The sequence below is a fragment of the Ovis aries genome, chromosome 8 (assembly GCF_016772045.2).
Source record: "Ovis aries strain OAR_USU_Benz2616 breed Rambouillet chromosome 8, ARS-UI_Ramb_v3.0, whole genome shotgun sequence".
Classification (NCBI taxonomy): Eukaryota; Metazoa; Chordata; class Mammalia; order Artiodactyla; family Bovidae; genus Ovis; species Ovis aries.
This window is the reverse complement of record NC_056061.1, coordinates 88,210,641-88,230,829: the sequence shown is the minus strand read 5'-3', so window position 1 is coordinate 88,230,829 and position 20,189 is coordinate 88,210,641. Positions and strand designations below refer to the sequence as shown.

The 20,189-nt window shown below is 46.9% G+C and overlaps 1 protein-coding gene across 4 annotated transcripts in view; it reads left to right on the top strand.

The window, feature by feature from the left end:
- Positions 1-20,189, top strand: part of PDE10A (phosphodiesterase 10A) — a 581,099-nt gene that overhangs the window by 536,955 nt on the left and 23,955 nt on the right. For all 4 annotated transcript variants that reach the window (XM_042253703.2, XM_012183244.5, XM_042253702.2 and 1 more), the window contains 4 exons: positions 8,729-8,871; positions 11,113-11,196; positions 12,687-12,837; positions 14,058-14,213. In XM_042253703.2, the coding sequence (XP_042109637.1) occupies positions 8,729-8,871; positions 11,113-11,196; positions 12,687-12,837; positions 14,058-14,213 (534 nt within the window). The remainder of the gene's footprint in view (positions 1-8,728; positions 8,872-11,112; positions 11,197-12,686; positions 12,838-14,057; positions 14,214-20,189) is intronic.

The following is a 20,189-nucleotide window of genomic DNA, read 5'->3' as shown; positions in this document are numbered from 1 at the left end:
AGTAGCTGTGGCACACGGGGTTAGTTGCTTCACGACTCGGGGGATCTTCCCAGACCAGGGATTGAACCCGTGTCTCCTGCATTGGCAGGTGAAATCTGTACCAGCGAGCCACCTGGGGACTTTGCCTGACTTTACAGCCTCTCTGTAGAGAGGATGAAACGCTTTAATAAGAAGCTGTTTTTATTATTGCAATGAGCCTAACTGCAGAGAAGGCAATGGCAACCCACTCCAGTACTCTTGCCTGGAAAATTCCATGGACAGGGGAGCCTGGTGGGCTGCTATCTATGGGGTCACACAGAGTCGGACATGACTGAAGTGACTTAGCAGCAGCAGTAGCAGTCAAGGCTATGGTTTTTCCAGCGGTCATGTATGGATGTGAGAGTTGGACTGTGAAGAAGGCTGAGCACTGAAGAACTGATGCTTTTGAACTGTGGTGTTGGAGAAGACTCTTGAGAGTCCCTTGGACTGCAAGGAGATCCAACCAGTCCATTCTGAAGGAGATCAGCCCTGGGATTTCTTTGGAAGGAATGATGCTAAAGCTGAAACTCCAGTACTTTGGCCACCTCATGCGAAGAGTTGACTCATTGGAAAAGACTCTGATGCTGGGAGGGATTGGGGGCAGGAGGAGAAGGGGACGACAGAGGATGAGATGGCTGGATGGCATCACTGATGGATGGACATGTATCTGAGTGAATTCCAGGAATTGGTGATGGACAGGGAGGCCTGGCGTGCTGCGATTCATGGGGTCGCAAAGAGTCGGACACGGCTGAGCAACTGAACTGAACTGAACTGAAGAGTTGCTTTCATCTTGAGTCGATGGGAACAGGAAGAATTTTATTATAGCAATTGCTCTTAATCTGAACTCCACATGAACCAAGATGCCAAGGAGTATGGCCGCCCTGTCATCAAAAACGGTTTTTAATGATGTCAGCTGAAAATTTATTTAGGTCCACGTTCAAGTACCTTATGAAAGCTTTAGAAACCACTTTTAGACGTTAGTAACACCAGTATTTGATTTAAGAGATTTTCGTACTAGTGAAACGAGAAGGTGGTGATTTGAAATGAGAGGTGGGAAAAGAGCATTTTTAGGTAAGAGTCCAGTTGAAAATCAAGGTGGTGGAACTTGATCTTCTTAAAACCCGTCCATGTTTCTGTGCGTCCCTTGAGGACTCACTGAGTCCGTCCCAGGGAGGGCGCTGTGAGGCCGGTTCAGCATTGTTGTTGCAGAGCTCACCCAGGGCACTCAAAGCTCTCCTTAGCAATGAATATTGCAGCAGAAACCTGGACTCAACCACGGTCGAACGATCATACCAACCCGAATACCAAGGTGAGACAAGGAAAAGAACACTCCTCTGCAAAGTCGTGAATAAGCTGACAGGCATTCTGTTTTTATGTTGGGGCAAAGCTAGTAGAGCTCCTTTATAGTGAAGCTGACTTGTAGCTTTTTATAAACACTTTGAAACTCACCGAAACTGTTTCTGCTCTCTTGTCATGCCAGATAGGGTATGTGCCACAGTTTCATAGAGTGTCAGCGCCCGGTGGCAGGCTCTGGGAGTAAACCTCTCTTGAACCGAGCAGACCTATCCCTGGTTGTTGCCTGAAGGTGTGTGTTGAAACCCAGGTGGCGCAGCGTCAGCTCTCTGTATGGAGTTAATCGCCACTTTTTAAACTGCAGTATATCTTCTCCCCACGAGAGCTTATAAAATCTGCATTGTTTCTGACAGTGCCTCCAAACTCAGAAAGCATGACAGCCTCTGACCCCACAGCTCAGGGGCACACCCACCCCCGCCCTGCCCTCTCCACGTGCCTTCCCGTCTAGGGAGCAGCTGGTACTGGAGTTGTTTCTGTTCAATGCAGAGGGAAGACCAGCGTACTGCCCTTCTTTACAGTAACACTGGCTTTGTTGAGGCAAGCATCCTCCTAAAGAAAAAAGAAAATGCAGAGAGCACCCACTGTGTGTCAGTGCCTGTAAGCCAGCAAGCAATTGGTTTCTTTGCAAGAAGAGTTTCCTGTCAGAGCCTTCTTCAGGGGAGGATGTCAGATCAGAGACCTCTAGAGTAAAGACCAAGACCTGGATCCCGGTTCCTTTGTTAGTCCCAGAGCTATCCCGAGGGAGGCTGTGATTAGCTCCACTTGATGTGAGAGAGACAGATACGTGGATGAAGTAACCGGGGGAAGGCCCCGCAGCACGTGTGTGGCCGGCCAGCTTTGGATGTGGCCCTGGAGTCCTTGGCGCACTGCTCTTCACTCGTCCGCAAGAAAGACAGCGTTCTAAACACTTCCGTCTCAGAGCTAGTCAAGGAGAAAAAGTCATTTCTCTGCATCTCGGTACCGTGGTCTCCATAAGCTGGGATAGACGTGCAGGCAGAGAAAGCCCGCATCAGATGCTGCATTTTTTCGATGGTGTATTTTTAGCCACTCGATTCTTTTTATCAGCTCAGTTCTTAGCGGGGACGTCAGTATGTTGGTTTTTCCTTGTGTTGGTCTCTTCTTTCCCGGATTTCCTCACTCCTCTATTCCTTCACTTACTTGACTTTTACTTACTCAGATCTGTCTGGAATTGCTTCCCCTGGGGGAGACCCAGGTAACCTTGTCTCTCTGCAGGGTCCTCAGCCCAGGAACTCCTCCCTGCAGCCACAACCGGGCCCCTGGTCCCACACAGGGCATGCGGCACAGCCTCCGCTGGGCCTGGTGCTGCCCTCGCCCCTGTAGCCCTGCTTCATGCTGCTGCATACAGAGCACAGAGCTTCCTGTCCACACCTGTGTGGACCATGTCTTCTGTTTTAGGATTATTTAGGGGGCCACATTAACTTCAGTAATGACATCATTTAATGCCATTGACATCACACTGAAAATCTGCACTTTAGCAGATATCTCGTCAGTTAGGTTGGGCGTGTGAATTGAGTAAAGGGGAAAGAGCACCCAGTTTGTATCAGCAGGAGTTGAGCCCCTGGCATCTATGGATTACCTGCAGCCAGTGGTGAGCGGGTAAAGCCAGCTCTCTAACCAAGAAGGGGCCTTACGTGTAGCGCTTCCCAGTTTGTGTGGCGTGCAGACTCCCGCTCGGACAGGCGCGCACCCAAGGAGCATCCTGAGTGCAGACCTGGGAGCCAGGGTGCATCCTCAGCAGGTGGGACGCAGTGCAGAAAGCCCTGAAATGCGAGAGTTCTTCAGCAGACCGAGCCCTCAGGAGTCCAACGGTGTGGCCGCAGCGCTGGAGGAGGTGGTCATCGCCGGCCACTCAGATCTGTGTTTCTGATTCTGTGCCCACCAGAACTTTCTTGTTACAGTGTCACCAAGACAAAATGGCTTGGTAACTGGGATGCTGAGGCTAGATAGAGCAGGCCTTGCTGGCGATTTCCCAGGATTTCAAGTTTCAAATGTCCATCAAAACAGCAACATCATTTCTCAACTGTTATAAGTAAATATGAGAAAGTCAAGCTAAAGAAAACACCCTTGTATGTTCAGGCATGTTTAGCTGCTCAGTTGCATCTGACCCTTTGCGACCCCATGGACTGTAGCCCACCAGGCTTCTCCGTCCATGGGATTTTCCAGGCAAGAGTACTGGAGTGGGTTGCCATTTCCTTCTCCAGCGGATCTTCCCGACCCAGGGATCAAACCCAGGTCTCCCACTTTGTAGACAGACGCTTTACCGTCTGAGCCACCAGGGAAGTCCTATTCAGTCCCTAAGTTGTGTCCAACTCTTTGCTATCCCATGGACTGCAGCATGCCAGGCTTCCCTGTCATTTACTATCTCCTGGAATTTGCCCAGACTCATGTCCATTGAGTCAGTGATGCCATCCAACCATCTCATCCCCTGTTACCCTCTTCTCTTGCCCTCAATCTTTCCAAGCATGAGGGTCTTTTCCAGTGAGTCAGCTCTTCGCATCCAGTGGCCAAAATATTGAAGCTTCAGCTTAAGCCTCAGTCCTTTCAATGAATATTCAGGGCCGATTTACTTTAGGATTGACTGGTTTGATGTCGTTGCTGTCCAGAGGACTCTCAAAATTTTTCTCCAGCACCACATTTCAAAAGCATCAATCCTTTGGTGTTCAGCCATCTTTGTGGTCCAACTCTCACATCCATACATGACTACTGGGAAAACCAGAGCTTTGACTAGACAGACCTTTGTCAGCAAAGTAATGTCTCTGCTTTTAATATGCTGCCTAGGTTGGTCATGGCTTTTCCTCTAAGGACCAATCGTCTTTTAATTTCATGGCTGCAGTCACTGTCCACAGTGACTTTTGGAGCCCAAGAAAAATAAAGTCTGTCACTGTGTCCACTTTTTCCCATCCATTTGCCATGAAGTGATGGGACCAGATGCCATGATCTTTGTTTTTTGAATGCTGAGTTTTAATCCAGCTTTTTCACTCTCCTCTTTCGCCTTCATCAAGAGGCTCCTAAGTTCCTCTTCTCTTTCTGCCATTAAAGTGGTATTATCTGTATATATGAGGTTGCTGATATTTCTCTCTGTAGTCTTGATTCCAGCTTGTGATTCATCCAGCCTAGCATTTTGCATGATGTACTCTGCATGTAAGTTAAATAAACAAGGTGTCAATATATAGCCTTGATGTATTCCCTTCCCAATTTGGAACCAGTCCATTGTTCCATGTCCAGTTCTAACTGTTGTTCCTTGTCCTGCATACAAGTTTTTCAGGAGACAGGTAAGGTAGTCTGGTATTCTCATCTCTTTAAGAATTTTCTAGTTGTTGTGATCTACACAGTCAAGTATTCAGGGTAGTTAATGAACCAGAATATGAAGTCAAATGGGCCTTAGGAAGCATCACTATGAACAAAGCTAGTGGAGGTGATGAATTCCAGTTGAGTTATTTCAAATCCTGAAAGATGATGCTGTGAAAGTGCTGCAGTCAATGTGCCAGCAAATTTGGAAAACTCAGCAGTGGCCACAGGACTGGAAAAGGTCAGTTTTCATTCCAATCCCAAAGAAAGGCAATGCCAAAGAATGCTCAAACTACCACACAATTGCACTCATCTCATGCACTAGTCAAGTAATGCTTAAAATTCTCCAAGCCAGGCTTCAACAGTATGTGAATCAAGAACTTCTAGATGTTCAAGCTGGATTTAGAAAAGGCTGAGAAGCCAGAGATCAAATTGCCAACATCCGTTGGATCTTCGAAAAAGCAAGAGAGTTCCAGAAGAACATCTATTTCTGCTTTATTGACTATGCCAAAGCTTTTCACTGTGTGGATCACAATAAACTGTGGAAAATTCTTCAAGAGATGGGAGTACCAGACCACCTGACCTGCCTCTTGAGAAATCTGTATGCAGGTCAGGAAGCAACAGTTAGAACTGGACATGGAACAACAGACTGGTTCCAAATAGGAAAGGAGTATATTGAGGCTTATATTGTCACCCTGCTTATTTAACTTATATGCAGAGTATATCATGAGAAACGCTGGGCTGGATGAAGCACAAGCTGGAATCAAGATCACTGGGAGAAATATCAATAACCTCAGATATGCAGATGACACCACTCTTATGGCAGAAAGTGAAGAGGAACTAAAGAGCCTCTTGATGAAAGTGAAAGAGGAGAGTGAAGAAGTTGGCTGAAAGCTCAACATTCAGAAAACTAAGATCATGGCATCTGGTCCCATCACTTTATGGCAAATAGATGGGGAAGCAGTGGCTGACTTTATTTTTCTGGGCTCCAAAATCACTGCAGATGGTGATTGCAGCCATGAAATTAAAAGACGCTTACTCCTTGGAAGAAAAGCTATGACCAACCTAGGCAGCATATTAAAAAGCAGAGACATTACTTTGCCAACAAAGGTCCGTCTAGTCAAGGCTATGGTTTTCCAGTGGTCATGTATGAATGTGAGAGTTGGACTATAAAGAAAGCTGAGCGCCAAAGAACTGATGCTTTTGAACTGTGGTGTTGGAGAAGACTCTTGAGAATGCCTTGGACTGCAAGGAGACCAACTAGTCCATCCTAAAGGAAATCAGTTCTGAATATTCATTGGTGGGACTGATGCTGAAGCTGAAACTCCAATACTTTGGCCACCTGATGCAAAAGAACTGACTCATTTGAAAAGACCCTGATGCTGGGAAAGATTGAAGGCAGGAGGAGAAGGGGATGATAGAGGATAAGATGGTTGGATGGCATCACCGACTGAATGGACATGAGCTTGAGTAGTCTCTAGGAGTTAATGATGGACAGGGAGGCCTAGTGTGCTGCAATTAATGGGGTCGCAAAGAGTCGGACACGACTGAGTGACTGAACTGAACTGAACTGAATGAACCAGAAGTAGATGTTTTTCTGGAATTTTCTTGCTTTTTCTATGATCCAATGGATGTTGGCAATTTGAACCCTGGTTCCTCTGCATTTTATAAATCTAGGTTGAACATCTGGAAGTTCTCAGTTCACGTACTGCTGAAGTGTAGTTTGAAGGATTCTAAGCATAATCTTGCTAGCATGTGAAATTAGTGTAATTATATGGTAATTTGAACATTCTTTGGCATTGTCTTTTTGTAATTGGGATGAAAACTGACCTTTTCCAGTCCTGTAGCCACTGCTGAGTTTTACGAATTTCCAGCCTTTTACTTTTACCCTATGAAGTGTGAAATTTGCTCAGTCATGTCCAACTCTTTGCAACCCCATGAACTATGCAGTCCATGGAATTCTCTAGACCAGAATACTGGAGTGGGTAGCCTTTTCCTTCTCTAGGGGTTCTTCAACCCCAGGGATGGAACCCAGGTCTTCTGCATTGCAGGTGGATTGTCTACCAGCTGAGCCACAAGGGAAGACCCTGTCTGAGTCTTTGTTATATTTAAAGTAGGATTCTTGTAGACAGTGTGAGTTGGGGTTTTGCTTCCTGCTCAGTCAGATAACCGTTCCTTTAATGAGGCTGTTTAGACCAGGCGTGTCTTTTGTTTAGGTGTAATACATCCAAAATCTTGTTATTTGTTTGTTCCATCTGTTTTTTGTTTCCGTTTCCCTCTCTGTCTTCAAAAGTTGAATTTTTTTTAAAAAAAAATCTGTTTTATCACACAGCTTTTAACTTACTGAAATCTGCTGTATGACAGATTTCACTGATTGTCACTGGTTTTGAACCTGATTGACGGTATATAAAGATGCAGCTGATTAGTTTGCAAAAGTAACTGATTTACATCAGGGGAAATAGAAATTTATCTGAATTTCAGTCAAAGATATTAGTGATTAGAGAGCAAAACTGTGAGTGTGATGTGTAAGAACAGGCAGTACTACCTTTATTCTGTTTGACTCCACATACTTTCTGGCATCACCGACTCGATGGACATGAGCTTGAACAAGCTCTGGGAGTTGGTGATGGACGGAGAAGCCTGGCGTGCTCCCATGGGGTCACAGAGTGGGACAAGATGGAGCAACTGAACTGAACTTTCTGGCATATTTTTCTCCAATAGGTGGTGCTACTGGTAAAGAACCTGCCTGCCTGCCAAGGCAGGAAATGGAAGGGAAGCGGGTTCCATTCCTGGGTAGGGACGACCCCTACAGCAGGGCATGGCCACCCCTCCAGTGTTCTTGGCTGGAGAATAGCTTGGACAGAGGAGCCTGGAGGGCTGTGGTCCATAGTGTCGCAAAGAGTCGGACACAACTGAAGCGACTCAGCACAGCACACGCTCACGCACTTTTTGGCGTATTTTTCTCCACTAGTACCGCTGTTTCTAAGTGTTAAATTAAACACCACCATCTCACCAAGTAATAAAGAAAAAAATTTGACAATAGATAACATAAAGTGCTTTATTTCAAAATATATAATTGTTTAGTGTGAGCAAAAGTCATGCTAAGTAAATAAAACTAAATATTTAGAAAGTATGTACTTTTAATCTTTTAAAATCTCCATTATATTTTAATTTCTAATACAATATATTAGCACAGTGTGTAATTTCTGAGGGGGCATACGTTTATTACACGTGCATCTATAAACTTATTTTGTCAATAAAGAACTTTACAATCAACAAATTTTCAAACTCCCTGGACTAGAGGACTTTGAGATCACCAAGAGTTAAGCTAAATATTTTTAAAAGGAGACACAGAAGAAAAGTCAACTGATGTCTCAGTTTAGTTGTTTTGCATATTAGTCTGTGCTGCTCTAACAAAATACCATGGACTAGGTGGCTTATGAACAGCAGACGTTGATTTCCTACCAAGGCTGGGAGTCCAAGAACAAGGTACCAGGTAATCTCTCCACCTAGATACAATGTCTGGCCTGTCTGACAGAAAAAAAAAAACAAAACAAAAACTTGTTACAAAATGTAAGAAGTCTTTTAAAATGGAGATATAATTTCTTAAAAAGCCATTTGTGTCTTCAGAGTCATATGTGGGGGTTTCTTCAGTGTATATGAAAATATATAGTGATGATGAGAAGGATTGGGAAAGATTGAAGGCAGGAGGAGAAGGGACCACAGAGGATGAGAGGGTTGGATGGCATCACTGACTCGATGGACATGAGTTTGAGGAAGCTCCAGGAGTTGGTGATGGACAGGGAGGCCTGGCGTGCTGCAGTCCACGGGGTCGCCAAGAGTGGGACACGACTGAGGAGCTGAATGGAACTGAACTGATGGTGATGGTGGTTAACGGGTAGTAATATGCAGTAATAGCAGTTAAGGACGAGTACTAGTGAACCCAGTTGCGGTTGTGATTTTTTTTTTTTAAATAGCAGCCTCTGCACTTTAATGCCGAGCCGCGCGCGCCTTCGCTCACGCTTTCTGTGTTGGCTCCGCCCTCCAGATGTACCACAGGATCCGGCACTCGGAGTGCATCTACAGGGTCACGATGGAGAAGCTGTCCTACCACAGCATCTGCACCGCGGAGGAGTGGCAGGGCCTCATGCACTTCAGCCTGCCCGGCCGCCTGTGCAAAGAGATCGAGCTGTGAGCGTCCCGTCCCGCCCGCTTCCTCCGCCACAGTGCCCGCCCGACTGCGCTTAGAGTGAAATGGCTTCCAGAAGTAGAATCATAAATACTGTGTTACACGTGCGGTCTCTGACCTTACCGTTTCCCCCTTCCAAGGGAGGAAAGGCCGGATCTCTTTATCTTTAGAAAAACTAGCCTGAATGCCATTTTGAAATGAGCCAACCTAAATGTTAGCTTTCCTTGTTTACATACTTTATGAAATATTTACTATTCAAAATGGCATTTAAGCTCAGATAACTGAAAGCTTTCATTTCCATATAGTTTTAAGTTTGCCAGTTAAATCTGAGACTTTATAATACACGATTTAGCATCCACACTTGGCTTCTAATCCTACGTGAATACATTTGTTACTGGTGGTCAGACTGCCCACCAAAAGTGTAAGCCAACACTGTGTGTTAATAACAACATAAAATAATCTTCAAAAGTGATCCAGAGCTGACAGTTATTTAAAATAAGAAAAATCGTGTTGCTAAATTAAATAAGGAGGTCATTAGGTTACTGCGCGTTTGATGCCGTGCTGGCCTAGTAAACAAATGGGAATCTAAGCCTGTAAATGCCTCAGGGTCACCAGTCGGAAATGCTAAGGAGAACAGTTCTGAACAGCCAGCTAGGCTTTAGCTGGAGCCAGTCAGATGATTCCTTTTCTTGGCATGGTCTCTATAGAGGAGTTCCCATGACTGCTGTCAAGAAAGCACTCCTGACCTCTTTAAGTAGGTGCTGCCCTTTTCAAATGGGTTTTTGCCCAAATAATACGCAATTTTTTACTCAGTTTATGTTTAACAGTGTATATGTTGCATAGTGCATATATATATATATATATGGTATGTGTTGTGATACCCAGGACAGAGGAGCCTGGTGGGCTACAGTCCACAGGTCGCAAAGAGTCGAACATGACCGCCCAACTAACACATACGTATGTTGTGATCCAGTAAGAAACACGTGGCTGTGGTCTTTGTAGCTATTTCCTGGCACAGAGCTCCTTTGTCCCTTAAAATTTCCTGAGTGATTTGGGTGAGAGAGGTATCTTTTGTTATTCATATTAAGCCTCTTTCAACCACTCAAGAGTTTTTGCTAATCAAAGACTCTGGGCTGATGAGGGCTGGCTTGTTGCTTGTGATTGGAGGGCTGGAAGCTCAATCCCATGGACTCCTTTCCAGGGAGAGAGACTGGGGGGCAGTTTACTCGTGAGCAAGGATTTCACCACCTGTACCTGTGTGCTGGAAGCTCCAGAAAACCCTAACTGAGGGAGAGTTTCCAGACTGGGGAGCATGTCAGGTGCTGGAAAGGGGGTGCCCCCAGAGAGAGGCCAGAGCTGCACGGCCAGCCCCACTGCCTGGCCCTGGGCACCTCTTGCTCTTGGCCGCTCTCGAGTTGTGTCCCAATTATAAGCCAGACGTCTAGCTAAAGTGTTGTTCCTCTGAGTTCTGGAGCTGTTCTAGCGCATTACCTCCCCTGAGGAGGGGCTTGTGAGAATGGCCGTCAGATTAGAAGGGCAGGTGGCCTTGACTTGTGATTGGCGTATGAAGTGGGGCAGTCTGTGGGCCCCAGCCCCTGAGCTGTGAGGTCTGCCTCAACTCCAAGTAGTGTGAGAATGGGGTTGAATCCTAGGAAATCAGTGGGTATCTGCAGAGAACTGTAAAATTGCTTGGTGTGGAAAATTCACATTTGGTGTCAGAAGTGTTGGACCTCTGTTTATTTGGGTTAAATATCCACAACTAAATTAGCATATGAAAATAGGTAATAGCTTTGAATGTTAATATTTATAAACATTTTCTATGGATTAAGATGGGAAATAGATGGATTTTCAGCTCTAAAAGAATTTCAGATAAGATCCCCCCTTTTCTATGAATTGTATAGGGCGCGTGTCGTGTTTTAGTATTGATGAGTGTGTAGTATTAAGAGCATCATTATGTTGTCCTTTTTCATTGCTCGGATAATGACCACAGTATTCCTTTGTAACAGAGACTTAAGCAGTGGCTTAAATCTTGGACTAAGTTCCTGAGGGGGTGGGTGGAATGTCCTGGAAACATTTGATTACGACAGAGATGTGACTGAGGAGGGGAGAAGGCAGGGGGCCAAACTTTTAGTTATCTAGAATTCTTTTAGTTTCTTCATAGACATAGAAGTTGCTTGCTTTATTTGTACATTTATCCTAGTTCGCTGCATTTCCTCATGAGCTGTGCTTTCTGTTTATTCCAGGTTCCACTTTGACGTCGGCCCCTTTGAAAACATGTGGCCTGGAATTTTTGTGTACATGATCCACCGATCCTGTGGGACAGCCTGGTATGCAAGCCTGCCTCGATGCCTCGCCGCATTCCTGGTTGATAATTAAAACATGCCACAAGTTGTTTTCTCTAAACACTTGAGTTTTTAAAAAAGGCTGAGATTATTAGACAGCATGCAGCCTTCTTAGAGTCCCTTGGTTCGTAACCAGGTCTGACCAGGTGATGATGAGAATGTAGGTGTAGCTGGGATAAATAATTGCATATTGATTCTGTGGGTGTCTTGGAACAAACACGCACAATTAGCATCGCCTTTCACCTTTGACATCAGTATGCCAGTATGCCAGTTAAAGCAAGAGTGAAGGAACCAGGTCTCCTAATTCAGAGTGGCGTTCTTTGTTCAGAGTGAAGTTAACTTGCCCTTTCCTTTACATCTCCCTTCTTTTGCGGCCTGTCCTTGAGGAGCTGTGTGGCCTTTCATTTGTTTGTTTCTTTGTTTGTTTTAATATAGCTTAAACACCTACTTAAAATGCAAGAAATAATTTTCTTTTTCTCTTTTTCACTGCTCATTAAGTGGCTTATAGAGGCTCTTAGCTTCTCTAGAGCTAAATTGTCTCTCCTTTCCCATTGAATTCTGTTTTCTCTTCTTTCCATCAGTAACTTTTATAAATTATTGTTTCAAAACAATGAGCACAAGATACCTAACTTATTTCTTAGATAGCAGTTGAGAGTTTGACCAGTTGAAACTCCGGTAATGACATACCTTATACTTCAGGGACTGTTTGGAAAATTTCAGTAGAGAAACATAAAGGTTATGTGTATTAATATTTAGAGGTTTTCCAAACTGTCATCTCTGGTATTTCTGGAGCCCTGTTTCATATTGATACGCTTTTGTCTTAAGCTGCCTCATATCCATTGAGAGAGTTGGTGGGGCTCTAAAGAAGTCTAAGTGCATGATAAATACAAAATTACCACCACACTGTAGAATAAGAGCATGCGTCATAGCCTTTCATGTACTGTGTTGGGTACATGATCATTACCACATCATTTGCCATGCCAGTTAATAATTTGAGTGTGCCATAGTAAATTGGATTCCTTTTCAAAGGATAACCACTCATCTAGAGAATTCTTATGGTGTATATGTTTGCAATTTGTGAATGTGAATGTGATTTTTTGGAAAAAAACTATCTCAAAACCCCCTTGAGCAGGGTGATGGTATGTTGCCGTCTGTTGACCCTGTGGGCTGCAAGAGATGCTTGACTGTTCAGGAAGCGGTGATGGGAGTTGATGGTAGGGGAGGCAAGCAGATTCTGGGGTCTGCTCGCTGGTGGGCCCATTACAGTGTCCAAGAGGAAGCCAGTAAAGAGTCCTCCTTCCTTGCTGGCTGGAGGAATGTCAGGCAGCTGGTGAACGAGGCTCACTCAGCACCCCGGGAAATCCCCCCAGAGCAGGTGTGTGTGGGCACAGACTCACGTGTCTAGACCAGAGCTGCCTCCTGGAGCGCGCTGTCCCTTTACCAGTTTCTGTCCTGACGATGTCTCTTCCACACAGCTTCGAGCTGGAAAAGCTGTGTCGCTTCATCATGTCTGTGAAGAAGAACTACCGCCGGGTCCCTTATCACAACTGGAAGCACGCGGTCACAGTGGCACACTGCATGTACGCCATCCTGCAGAACAACCACGGGCTCTTCACCGACCTCGAGGTGCGTTTCCAGAGAGCCGGAGTGGATTCGAACCCTCTGTGTCTGCAGCCCATTCACGATATAATTAGGTGCCGTGTTATCCCAGGACAAACTTTCGTTCAGTAAATTCATGAGCAGCACAGTTTTAAATGGTAATATCCAAGCATTTTTTCCTATTGCTTTGTGTAAGAAATATAGAAACGGAAATTCCAGTGTCACCAAAATGTCCCTCCACGAAGCACTGGTTTTTGTAGTCTCTTCCCTGGTAAAGCCAGACTCTACTGAAAGGATGTGTGCTTAGTCACTCAGTCGTTTCTGACTCTTTGTGACCCCACGGAGTGTAGCCCGCCAGGCTCCTCTGTCCATGGGATTTTCCCAGGCAAGAATACTGGAGTGGGTTGCCATTTCCTACGCCTCTGAAAGGATGTAGATGAGGTGAATTGCTGTCTTTGCCCTCATGCCCTAGATAATGGACACTTATCCTATCTCCCTGAGAGCCCAGAACATGAAATGCAATTAAAACATAAACGCTGATCTGACCTTTTCCCGCACAGAGGACAGGGACACTGTGATGTTCCACTGATTTGCAGCCTCTACAGACTTGGAGCTGCTGATGCACTCAGAGAGGACGCAGGGACGCCTAACCGTTCACGCCCTGCTGTCCAGCCCTTCCTTGGCCACCCAGCCCCAAGCTCGGGGACCGGAGCGCCTTCACCCCAGCTGTGCCGCTCCCAGGCAGACCTTCCCGGCGGCCACGCTGTCCCCTCTCCATCAGCCCCAGCGGCCGCTGTGAAAGCCCAACTCAACCCCCTTCCCCCCTTCTGCTCCAGGATTCATGACCCTGCAGAGAAAGGGGGCTGCCTGCCCCGTGCTTTATGCTTTCCTTGTTACAGTCCTCGTTCACGATAACCATACCATCGCTAGAATTCAGCGTCAAACAGATTTTTGAATGAAGAATGGAAACTGCCCGCTCCTTCTGCAGATTCGCTTTATCTGTCCTTCTTTGGAACCCTTGCTTTAATTTGCCCCCACTTAAACACTTTTTCCCAGAGCTCAGCAGAAAACCTCAATAGTAATCTGGCTGTCAGAATCAGCCGCAGAAAGCAAAGTGGTTAAAAAGGAGGCTGGATTACCTGGCATTTCCGCTCTTCCTGAGGACGTGGGCTGCATCAGTGACAGAAGTCAGCGTGAGAGTCCCGTTTCTTTGTTTTAAGCATCTGTGTGCTGTGTCGTTTCTTAAGCGCAAAGGACTGCTCATCGCGTGTCTGTGCCATGACCTGGACCACCGGGGCTTCAGCAACAGCTACCTGCAGAAGTTCGACCACCCTCTGGCCGCGCTGTACTCCACGTCCACCATGGAGCAGCACCACTTCTCCCAGACGGTGTCCATCCTGCAGGTGAGCCGCCAGGGCCCCGGCATCTTCTGAGAGAGACTCCTGGCTTAGGTAGTTGTGGCCCTCTTTAAAAACAGCAGCCACATTTTACTGTAGAACCGTTCCTCGGAGTCATCTTCAGATAATCGTGTTTGTTTCTTTTTTTAATAAAGACTCTCTTTTGAAGATTTACATATATATATATATTTTGTAACCACATTGGATTTTAAGTACCTTATACCCTGAGGCAAATGAACTGTTTCACATAGTTCATTTAATCTATGTAGATTGTCATATTCTAGAACCAGAATGTGTTGACCAACAAATCTCTGAAGTTAGGCAGGTAAGATTTTAAGTGCATTGAAGTTCTTTTTTTTTTTTCCTTTTGTGTGTTTGTAATTCTGTTGCTTTTAAGATGTTCTTAGTGACTGCTCTGGACGCTGATAGTTCTCACATCACAGTGAGATGCATTTGCTTCTTCACTTAAAGCTTTTCCTCAAACTCATCTTAAATAGTGGTTTGATTTCCGTCACAATTTTTAAAATATGCTCTGTGTTTGACTCAGAAGAGTGGACCCCGTTTCTTCCTCTCAGTGTTAGCACCTCGAAGGAGGAAAAGACATTTCATTAGGTCCCCTGATTACGGGTCTGGTTACTGGAAGGATTCTGAATTTGCAAGAATGTGAAGCAACCCCCAGCAGGACCTCAGCAGCGACCGCTGTGGTCACCTGTGAAGCAGAGGGTGTTTACCACTCAGGGCAGCCTTCCTTCCTGGAGTAGCCCAGGGCTGGTTCCTCCCGCCAGCTTCTCCAGGGGGCTCATCACTGTCCCCGCGGTCCCTGTGCCTGGTGGTACCGCACACCGGATCTTCCCGAGCCCAGCAGACTGTGCCTGTTCACGCCCCTTTTCCTCTGGGCTGCGAGGGTGAACGTGAGCTCGCTGGAGTGCAGGTCCTCTGACTCCCTGCCGGGGAGGGGGAGAGGTCTGCCCAGCCAGAGCCATGTCCGGCAGGGGCCCTAACGTCCCACCTGTCACCGGTTCTGTCCCCGAAAGCAACAGGGAGTCACCAGTCCTGATGGTCACTGTCCTTCATTGTGTTAAGTGATGTACGTATGGATGGATGGATGGTTTGGATGGATAGGTAGAAGATACATATATACCTGGAAATTTAAGCAAGATGAAAGATGTGTATGGATATGTATGGGTGTGTATGTGTTTGCATACGTGTATATAATATAGATATGTGTGTACCTATATGTGTGTGTATAATAAATGTGTTATACATATTCACATATATATATTAAAACACACACATACTAAAATGAGCTTTCTGTAGGCAGATAGTATAAAACTTTATGACAGTTTATACCTACTTTGCCCTTACTCATCCTGTGAGACTATTTACTTGTACAGGAAGAAAGGCAAATGCCAGAGATGACGTCAGCATGCTTTTGCTTAGAGATATTTAGGCCTCCCTCAACCCCGTGTGCTTCCTGTGTCCAAAGTGAGTTCATGCATTCGGCTGTGATGACATCTCTGCCATTTAATCTGCCAGTGAATTTTGATAGCCTTCATAAAGTTTCTTGGGAAAACTTTTTCTAGACATAATAGGATTAGCTTTTAAAAAGGCCAGGGTTGCGAAGGCCATTGCTGCCCGATGGACCGAAACCTGACCTGGGAGATAATAGCAGTGATACCAGCGGGCAGGGTGGGGAGGGTCTCACCCGGGCAAGGAAGACTGCCTCTGCTTTTCACTGCTGACGGTGAAGGCGGTGTCAGCTGTTTGTCTCATTTTCAGCAAATCCCCAGTGATGTGGGGACTGCATATTACGTAATGCAGCGTTCCCAGAACGGTCAGAACATGGTCACTGAAACTCAAGGCAGTGAATTAAGTTCAGTCAAGCTGTTGACATCCAGAATTGTTGGGGGACATTAGATTCCAAGTATTAGAGAAGGGATTTCTGTCACTGGTGAGATATGTTTGTGCATTTGTTCTTGTGTCTTTAGAGAAGGTGCAGTCCTCAGTAGAGGACTGGGGTCTCTGGCTAGAGGAACCAGGCATGGCCACAGGCTCAGGGCATCCTGGACTGATCGGCACCGCCTGAGCAGCTGTGCCTGGGGAAACGGGCGGGGAATAGACTCATGGCCCCACCCCCATGGGCAGGAGTATTTCGGAGCGTTTTCCTTCCTGTTCTGGAGATGTCTACCCTGCGGATTTTACATGCTCCTGAGTTTTCTTTCTCAGATCCATCCAACTGCCTCTGAGAATTCCTGCCAACAGCAGAGGTGCCTCCTAGCACAGGATTTAGGCCCGGGGTACCGTGAGAAGGGCACCAGCCACGCCCCAGCAGCACGCGGGGGAGCAGGACCCCCACCCTCTGCCCACCTCCTGCAGCCCCACTGCCCTCCCAAGCTTGCCTCTCGCCCCCGCGTGTCCCCGCCAAGGACGCGCCGAGGTTCTGCCTCCAGACGCTGGACTCGGCGTCCGCGCGGCGGCCCATGTGCTGCCCCCGCAGCTCCCGCGATGGTGCAGTGACCCTGTCAGGGTCGCCCTCCCCTCCCCGCCTCCAGTCACCGAGTCCCGCCGAGTGTGAGCGTGGTCAGGACGCTTTCCAGGCTAAACAGTTAAGGTGACATCCTCGGGTAATGGTAAAAATGCCACCGTCTGGTCACTGAACTCTCAGACGGTGCGTCGATAGGAGACACGGACCGCTCTGGGAGCTCTGTCCGCCAGCGACCCCTGTAAGGAGCGGCTCTCCCCGCGGCCGCCGGGAGCACCGCGCACGCTTCTTCCCCATCACCGCGCAGACCGCAGCGGTCCTGCGACGGCGCGCCTCCGGCCACGTGGACGGAGAGAAAGAGTTCACTCTGATGGATAGGGGGAGCTGCCCACAGGCCTCCTCCAAGCCAGGTGTGTGCGTGTGTGTGTGTCTGTGTATCAGTCTTGCTGACTTTGAGTGGGTTGCCGCACTTCCTTAGTGGACAATCTGGACAGCGGGGTGTGGGGTGGGGGCATGGGGAAGAGGACCCCATGTGACCGCAGCAGCATGGGTACACAGAGAGACTGAGCCAGTGGCCTGGACAGCTGACCTCAGCCCAACACCCACACACAGTATTGTTCCCTGTACAGGTCGGGTATCCGTCGCAGTACGGGGTGCCCACGGGTGTCTCGTTCACCCTTGCGGGTTCTGTCCTGGTACAGGGGGCTGGGTGAGTGTCTGTCCTGGTACAGGGGGCCGGGCAGGTGTTTGTCCATCACCCTGGCTTGCACGTTCATCCTTGAGGAGGATGCAGGGAAGTTCCCTCCCCGCTGGGCGGTGGGAGGAGATCAAGGCAGGAGTGAAGGAGGAAGTCTCAGCGCACCAAGAGAGAAGACAGGCTCCCGTTCTCAGCGGGGCTGAGCCGCACTGTCTCAGCGGGCCCGGGTCTGCCCTGCGCAGGCCGCGGCCGGCTGGACAGAAGTGCCTGCTGGCGTCCGCGGTGGACAACACACAGGCCCCTCTGGGCACCGCAGCCTCCTGTGTGGCCGGCAGCGACCTTCCCCGGGGATGTCCCAGATTCTGCCTTCATTGGAAGCTGTCTGTCTGACTGCCTTTTTCCCCTGGTGACCGCCTTTTCCCCAGGCTTGTGGGTCTCAGGTCTGCCTTCCATGTATGTGTCTGAACATGTTATTCTCCTGTTTTAAAAGTGACCAGTGGGTGCCAGGACATCAAGAATAAAGTTCCTTTCTTAACTGATATGCAGTCCTTGATGAACGGCCCCTGCCAGTTCCAGAACTGTTGTATCTACCACGCTTCTGTGGCCCCAGACTCTTCCTGACTCTCTGCCCTGTCCAGTTCCCACTTTCTTTCTGTGGCAACGTCTCCTTGTCTTCAAGGCTCAGCTCAGGCATTACCTCCTCCAGCGAAATTATTGCACGCCATCTCCACACAGCTGGGGCGCAGGTGTGTGCCCCTTCACTCGGCCCTGAGCCCCTCAGATGCCCGCAGACATCTCACATGGCCCCGGGATCTTCTGTCTGTGAGTTTAGCGCTCCTCTCCTCTGCATGGTAAACCCTGTCCATCTCCGCCGCTGCAGGCCTCTGCCACGCCTGCAGACATGGGTGCCGTAGGCAACGTGACTCCTGTGGACTCAGAGTCAGAGAGGGCAGAGCAGTGTGGGCACAGTTCGGAGACTGGAAGCTGCCAGCTTTTATTTAGGGGGAAGCGAGTAGATACATGTCCTCAGGACAGAGCGTGTAGGTGGCTCAGTCGTGGAGTCAAGTGGAATGACTGCAGGTAGGGAGACTAGCCTGTGTGCAGTGACTGAATAAGCTCTGTTTTCTTATCTAAAACGTTCCCATGTGCTTTTAGTGTTAGAATACTAAACCCATTTTAATGTTCATTCACTATTCCTTTATATAATATTCATAATAATGTTCATTTTAATATTGAAAATGTATTTCATAAGAAGATGTTAATGATTGTTTTGAATACTGAAGCTGCCCTTTTTCTGTCTTTCGCCTTCTGTGAATACCTCGTGGTGGGTATCGAAAAGCCGGCATTTTAGAAACCAGACCAACTAGGGATGATTATTCTCATTACTCAGAAAACTGTCTCACTAGTCCATTAATCTTAAATTGCCTAGTGCTTTGGAAATATGTTTAGGTTTTTAAAACATCATCTTTATCCCAGCATTTTGGGATCCTGTGACGTTTCCATGAGTTTTTCTAGCGGTAGCATTTCTGTGACACGGCCCATCTGCAGGACGTGGAATTTACTGTTGTCTGTTGCAACTGTAGCGAAATTGTTGTACTTACAGCCAACACTGTCCCGACTTACAAGCTGCAATGTGTTAGTTAATACAGAGGTTAGCTGGAGTCCATCCTTTTCTACAGATGAACCCTAAACAGATAGGAGGCCTCTGGCCACCCATTCACTTCTGGACATATACGTATGTTTGCTTGTTTCTCCTCTCTCTCCCTGAAGTCTGCCTGCAGAAGTTATGCTGCTAGGTTTTATCATCATCACCGCCGTCATAGCCACTGTTTCATCGTTTTTGTGCTGTGCTTAGTCGCTCAGTCGTGTCCAGCTCTTTGTGACGCCCTGGACTGTAGTCCACCAGGCTCCTCTGTCCATGGGATTCTCCAGGCAAGAATACTGGAGTGGGTCGCCATGCCCTCCTCCAGGAGATCTTCCCAACCCAGGAACTGAACCCCGGTCCCTCCCACATTGCAGGCAGATTCTTTACCGTCTGAGCCGTCAGAAGCCCTCATCATTTTTAGGTACTTCCAATAAACAAGAATTTTGCACTTACCAATACATTTGCTTTTTGTGGAATCTGGAGAGACAGGTGTTATTATTCATGCCTGTTTTCCAAATAAGAGTAACATACATCAAAGAGGTTAGGGTGCTCGTTCATTGTCACACGGCTTGTGAGCAGCAGAAGGACATTAGCAACCAGAGCTGTTTGACTCCAAAATCTGTGTTCTTAATTGCAGTGCTCTAATGTTTCCTAGTATATGGTTTGATGCAGTTGGCAATTAAACATCAAAATAAATATTGTATATTTTTCAAAGCATCATTGTTTTGAATACTGGATGCCATTAGTTGCATCATTGACTTTTTTCCGTCCAAAGTCCCAGAATGTGTCAGCCTCTACCTCCTGTTCCCACAGTAGTGATTCATAATGCGGGCAGAAGGGGGCAGGACTGCTGGAGAGTGAGGTCTGGGCTGGCTTTCTTTAGTCAAGTAAAAATGGCATTAATGTTTCAGCAAACACTTCATTTTAGCTATATATCAACAATTTGTTGAAATTTTATCATTTGAAAGTGAAATCATGAGTTTGAAAGGGATTTATAATCTTAGACTATTCTATAGATATCGTCAGAACAAGAACCAATTATAAGTAACTCCACTGTTGCGTTTATCATAGGATAATTTAAATATAAATATAATACCTTAACAGTAAATAATTCAGAAAGATTCTGATAATTGAAAATAAATGGAGAACACACAGCCT